We start from the raw sequence: 6614 nt of genomic DNA, 5'->3' as shown, positions 1-6614 counted from the left end.
GTGAAAATTGAGATATTTATATGGACCACTAACATATTTAACCCTATAAAAAACGGTAGTTTCATAAATTTTTCTAGTTCAAAAAAACTAATCTTTTCATCTTTATCTTCAACTTAATCAAAAGTTCAACCATTCTACAACATCATCTTCATTAGAATATTCATATTCGACTTGATTAAATTCATCTCCAAATTAATATTAAAGATTCTTTAATATTATAATCAATATATGAATGAGAATAAAATTAAAAATCTATATAGAAAATTTTATGGGGGCAAAGAGTAAAATCCAACGATTTTACATGATTTTACACGATTTTAGAATGATTTAAATCACTTAAAATCGTTTCGGAATACGATTTTACATAAAAAAGTTTTTACATGCGCTTTAACACGAAATGCTGATCTAGAAACGTGAAATCTATAGAGTTTAGGTTTTAAATCGAGATTTTAATAACCTTGAAACAAACCTAAGTTTTTCAGGAAGTGTGGTCTCAAGTTTTGCTCTAGAAATTTATGTACAATCAGCAACTAGTTCAAGAACTGCTTAGGCATTTGATAGATATAAAAAAAAACTCCATGAACAAAAATAATGATAAGCAAATTTAAAATCATATTGAGATCATATACAGCATTAAAGAAATTAAGAAGTCCTATTAACCATATACAGCATGAATGAAATTGCAGAAACTAAAAAAGCAATAGCTGATTAAGAACCTCTACTTCCAAGATCATATTAGCTTTAACTATGTATTTGCTTGATTATGTATTTGCATCATAAAGTAGCCAAACGAAAAATCTTGAAAGGATCAAAGAACTGGACAGCCTTTAACTATAATGCCCTTTGCAGTAGGACAAGCAGCCAAGGGACACCCTTCAACATTATTTCCCCACCAGTTAAGGTTAATGTTGTTTGAACCCAAAGTAAGAAACAGTAAGATTGTCATGAAGGCGGTTCCAGCATCAAGACCGCCAGACAAAACATAGTTATAACGCTTCCACCAATCTTGTTTATATCGATATATAATGTACCCTGAGATAAAGCCGACGGCAATCCAACTTGTGAAGTTGACTGCAGTTGCAGGAGGCATCATTGATGTAGAGCCCAACAAGACAGGCATGTGAATTAGACGAATCCATGTTTGTCCCGGGAATGCCTTGTGAGCAAGCCAAACTAGGAAAGGTGCAATGGCTCCACCAAGGAAGAACCAATTCACATTGCTGTATTCACCGAGGTTTCCGAAGATTCTGCGTGGTCCAAGAAGTCCCCATATAACTGACGCATCATAGAAGACATTGTCCATCGGGCAAGTCCAAGGGCTATCAGATGGTAGTTTGGAAGTATCACAAAGGTCAGGGATCGTCCCCATCAACCACCAAGCGGTTACCGTGTATACAAGTACTGATATGAATGTTCCTACCATCTACATACAGTGCAGACAAATTTAGTTTCTTAACAAAGAACTGCTACTCTAGAAAAAATTAACACATACACAGACACCTTATACAACACTAATACATCAACAACACGAGTAATAGTTTAAGTAAATTAATTGAATCTAATCACATTAGTATTAGACATCAGACACACATTCAATCAGAAGTGTCGGTGCTATAGAGTTCATAATATGTGAGACTCTAGCGGTTGAAATTTATAGTGAGAGGAATCATAACTGACCTGAGCCATGAACATTGTTCTTGGTGGAATCTTCATATAATGACCAAGTTTAAAGTCTGCCAAAAATGTTAGTGCCTGAGACATGCTAATGTAGCCATACACCTTAAAGCACATGTTAGCCACAGGGCGCTCCGGATACATGTAACCAATGATGTATTCTGTTATAATGTTTAAGCCTGGTTGCTGTTAAAAAGAAAGAGAAGAAATCTTAAACAACTATAGCACCAATATAAAGTTAGCAAGTTTTGGAAGTAAACTATTAAGATACCTGATTTGTAGTGGCTGTTATTATACCGATTGGAAGAGTGAATAAAATGGAAATAGCACAAGCTAGCAATACGCCCCACCAAGGCAACTGAAGTGATTCGTTGTAGTACTCACAAATAAAGATAATAAGAGCTATGTTCACCACTAGAATTATGTGAAACCACCACATGGGGACTGACTTGTAATTCTTCATAAGTCTTGAGTGTATGTCAATTTTTTTACCGGCTCCAAAAGCACTTTTACTTTGCGCCCATATTTCCCTGCACAGTGCATATCGTATAAGTGTAAATGAAGTTAAAATTTTGCAAGAGATCATGTATTTTCCAATAAAATTTGAATATGGTGAGGCGGATAGTGCAGATTTCCATATTAAATTCATAAGAATAACATCTTTACTTAGTTGAACATATTCAAACACAAAGATCTGAATAAGACGATTCACGAAGTGATTACCTTCCATGGAAGAGAAGAACATGCACAATTGTAGCAGAAAGTGTGGCAAATCCAAGACCATAAGTCATTGCAAAGAATGTGCTGAGATGTAGAGACCCATTCTTTGCATAAGCATCCCGATCAAGATGGAAATCAGAATTGACAATGGTCGAAATGTCATAGATCGAACCATTTCCCATAAAAAGCTTATTTGAAAATATAGGAAAATTCTTGGCGTTGTAGACATTGAACCAGTAAAAAATTGGTGTCATCACATACATAATGCTAACGAATCCAACAGCGATATTGGCGGTAGCAAACCATGGACTGGCTAGTGGACTGCCAAGGTAAGAAGAAATTGTAGACCAATCAAAACCAAATGCAGCAATCCCAAGACCTTTCATACCAGAACCAAGTTGTTGGACAAAGATAGACTTGGGAGCAAGCCAACACATCCAAGCAAAAGATGTCAACATTGAAAACATGTAGCCTGGTAACACATAGTATGCCATTCCAGAGATCATGACAAGGAGGAAAAACTGAGTCCGGGTTGTGGCTCCTTTTGGTCTCTTGCTTTTCTCATGCAGAGCACTGCATTAATATAATGGCTTTAGAATAGTTACATTTTTGCAAAAATTACTTCTACTGAAGAACACATTAATTCAATAAAACTCACCTGAATAATGAGACCTGGACCAGATTAGAAGGCCACCACATTTCCGCAGGCTCAACGAGAAATTTCCTAAACAGTCCTGCCCAACCAAATCCCAGCACCTAAAATTGAATAGAGAGGCATTAGGCAATATTTGGTGTCTGACTCTCATACAACACGTTACAGACAATTCAAACAAGTATTTCAAAAATAAATTTTTTTGGCAAGCAAATAATTTGAAAAAAAAGGTATAGAATTATAAATAGATATACAAAAGAGAACCTGAGTGGTGAGCATGAGTAGTAAGGCTGGAAGGAAGCCGAGTTTCCTTTTGTACATGAGCTTCACAGCACTCAAAATATGAGTAGCATAAACGGATCCAGCACCAGAATTAGCAAAGATGGTTATGAGAACATGCTCCTTGATATTGAATGGCCCTCTATTCATTGAGAATTCAAACCATGTATCTTTGAAGAAGACACGAGTTGGCAACACTCTTGCCATGAAATAACCAAGTGGAACAACAGCAATCTGAGCAGAAATTGAAGTGACACTCAAAGGCTGTGTTCTGTACCAAAAGAACTGATTCACAAAGGACAGAACCACGCATGAAAGAATCCCAAGAACCCACATTCTAAATGTGACAACAGGTAATGTAGGGTCATCAGTTTTTGATACTGTGAGTTCAACTTGTTTAACAGGACACTCTTCATCCTCATTCACCTCTGTGGCACTCTTTTTTGACTCAATGTCAAACCTTGAAGACATGGTTGCAATGATATCTTATCCTTTTGCATAAAAACAAAATTATATGAAATATATGAAACTCAATCAAGTCTTATGCATACATGTAAATACAAAATGAGACAGTATGAGGTATCAATGTATCATACACAAAAGGACACTAAGAAGCATTACAGCATTTCAGGCTGAACAGAAGTCTAAGAATTCAGCAAAGCTGACTGTACTAAGTCTATGTATAGTTGTATTTACGTTGGTATGTGTGGTACCGCTTATCCTAACAAGTTCTTTCAAGATATCAAATCATTATAACTTTTTTCTTCCACTTTTTTTACTCAATGATTAATTATTATTTTTTGGCAATAAAAATAGGCAGGCGCTGGAAATTTACTTGTAACGCACCAAGAATAACAATTATGTTAAGTTCAATAAATTTAAATTATTTAACCACAACCTTTAAAATTTTAAATGTACAATCCTAGGTTAAAAAAAATGTAGTATAAATTTAAATGGCCAAAAGACTACGTATCTTAGCTTTTTAGGAAATAAATTAAATGGGTTTAATGGTTATACTGGTTGGTTTTACAATGTCAATCAATAGGAAATAATTATTCAGTAATATCATACTAATAATTTAAAATTTAATTTGATAAAAAAAAAATTTACAATATGATATGAACCGTATAAAATAACTTTACACTGTATTAATGCATCCTCTTTTCTCGTATTAAATTTTGATTTAACATAAAAAAACGTACAAATCTTAAAAATCAGTATAAATTTTAGATACTTGTAATAATTTAGCATATTTTTGGTTCAAGGAAGTATAGAATTGATTATTTTAAAATCAGTATTAATGATTTTTGTTTTTAACTTAAATAATTTTTGTTTTAAACTTAATTTTAACTTGAAGTTAAGATTTTATGTTTTGAATACACAGTTTAGCAGCTTATAGTATAAACACTTATTAAAATAAGTACTTATAAATATGTTTGCATAATTTATTTTTTAACAAATAATAAAATAAATTATTTTCATAAACTATATTTAAAAAAATTATAAAAAATATTTTAAGCTATTTTAGTAAAATCTCTCAAACCGTTTGAATAGTAATTAATAATCATAAAATATTCAAGTGACCTAATTCAATATTTAAAAAATAACTCTGATTTCTAAAAAAGAACTTTTTACCTACTTTTTAGGCCGCAAAGGGAAAAGCGAGTTAAAAAACCTAAAAGCAAAACTCCTCAATCATGGACCCTACTAACCAACTCCAAGAACTACGAATATACATTAAATTGGAATTGAATGAACTCAATTTCAATCTTCGAATTCAAAAGATGAAGTTGAAAAGTGAGTAATGATAAAACTTCATACAGCAAAATCCGTTCCAAAATCAGTAACATGGAAACATGAACGATACAATGGTGCAGCGAAGAGAAAGCAGAGATGAATAATCAGTGAAATGAAAACAGAAACTGAATAAAAACAAAAAGAGAAGACGTGATTCCATAATCAAGAGATTAGTTTAGATTAAAAATTGTAATTAGTGAGTAATGCAAGAGGATTAAGAGGACATAATTTAATTACCTTTCAGAAGAATGAATATGAGAGTGAGTGTTAGTCTCTTGTTCAACTCTGCTTGCGATTTTCCTTTTCAATTTCTACGTGTTTTCTTATGAGGCTTTTATGTTATTTATAAACCAGCCAATGCCAATCCGTTATTTTTTTTTTTTATTTTTAATATTTGAAAACAAACCCGTGCATCATCTTCGGATTCTGTTTCTTTTTTTGAAACTATTTTTATTACAATATTCTGTTTATTGTTAACAATGATTATCAACTTATGTCAACTTAATCTATTACTAGTAAGTATATCACTTTTTAACTAATTTAATTTTTAAAATTATTAAAATTAATTAAAAGTATTTAAACTTTCCTTCTTTTAGTTATTTAATTTAATCATTGAAGTAAATACTACCGAAATAATCAATTAATTAATTAGTTTTTAAATATTTTCAATTGATTTTAGGTTTAAATAAATTTGTGGATCCCTAAATATATCAATATTCCTTTTTACTCCTAAATTTTTTCCTTAAAATGTAGGTTAACAAAATGACGTAGCACATGAAAGATTTGATAATTAATCGTACAAGTGACAATGCTAATTTTTTGCAGGAATTTCTATGACAACAAATAGAGAGGAATTGCTAAATTTCGTAGAATATGATGATGCTTCAATTTATTTTGATTTTTCAAGTATCAAGTGTTCAAAAGGTGGAAACAATAAACACACAGCCTTATACATCAAATTTTGATTTATTTTTTTGCAAGGATTATGATGACAACAAATAAAAAAAAACATCAAAAGTTTCTTGTCATTCCGAAGATATACCTTAATTTGTTCTTGCCTCTTGAAAAAAAATTCATATATGTGTTTTGGTTGAAAAATTAGAATAAATCAACACTCAATCGAAATTTCACGAAAAAATAGAGGCATAGGTCATTATAACGGTTGCATTAGGATGGATAAAATTGATGAATTGATTTTAAATTAGCGACGAATTAGCTATTGTTTCTAGATTTATGTATGATGTTCATTTTAACGACATATTTACCGTCTCTATATACATAATTAATATTAATAATATAAAATAGTAATAAATTGACATGTGGCATTCCATGTCAATATCTTTATCACGCTAGCACTGCCACGTGTTCGCCCAGTCATCATAATCTTTCATGTGGCATGTCACCTCATTTTTGTTAACAAACGTAAATAGGAGAGACTAGAAGTGTGGATGAAAAATATTAGGAGGACGATTGTTTGAAGGAAAACTTTTGA

The 6614-nt window shown here is 31.8% G+C and overlaps 1 protein-coding gene across 2 annotated transcripts; it reads right to left on the bottom strand.

Annotated features, from left to right (window-relative positions):
• Nucleotides 1-592: 592 nt before the first annotated feature.
• On the bottom strand, nt 593-5445 carry LOC131626147 (oligopeptide transporter 6-like). 2 transcript variants are annotated; one of them, XM_058896973.1, is made up of 7 exons: nt 5360-5445; nt 3311-3816; nt 3053-3150; nt 2398-2967; nt 1946-2204; nt 1678-1860; nt 593-1423 (listed from the first exon to the last, which is right to left on the bottom strand). In XM_058896973.1, exons 2-7 carry the CDS (start codon nt 3794-3796, stop codon nt 809-811), a joined length of 2211 nt encoding a protein of 736 aa, XP_058752956.1. In that variant the 5' UTR covers nt 3797-3816; nt 5360-5445; the 3' UTR covers nt 593-808. The 2 variants fall into 2 exon arrangements, with proteins under 2 accessions (XP_058752956.1, XP_058752957.1); XM_058896974.1 differs by lacking the exon at nt 5360-5445 and having other exon boundaries at nt 3311-3969.
• Between the last annotated feature and the right edge of the window lie 1169 nt (nt 5446-6614).

The sequence above is a fragment of the Vicia villosa genome, unplaced genomic scaffold (assembly GCF_029867415.1).
Source record: "Vicia villosa cultivar HV-30 ecotype Madison, WI unplaced genomic scaffold, Vvil1.0 ctg.000273F_1_1_1, whole genome shotgun sequence".
Lineage (NCBI taxonomy): Eukaryota > Viridiplantae > Streptophyta > Magnoliopsida > Fabales > Fabaceae > Vicia > Vicia villosa.
The sequence above is the reverse complement of the archived record's forward strand: the minus strand, read 5'-3'. Positions and strand labels throughout refer to the sequence as shown.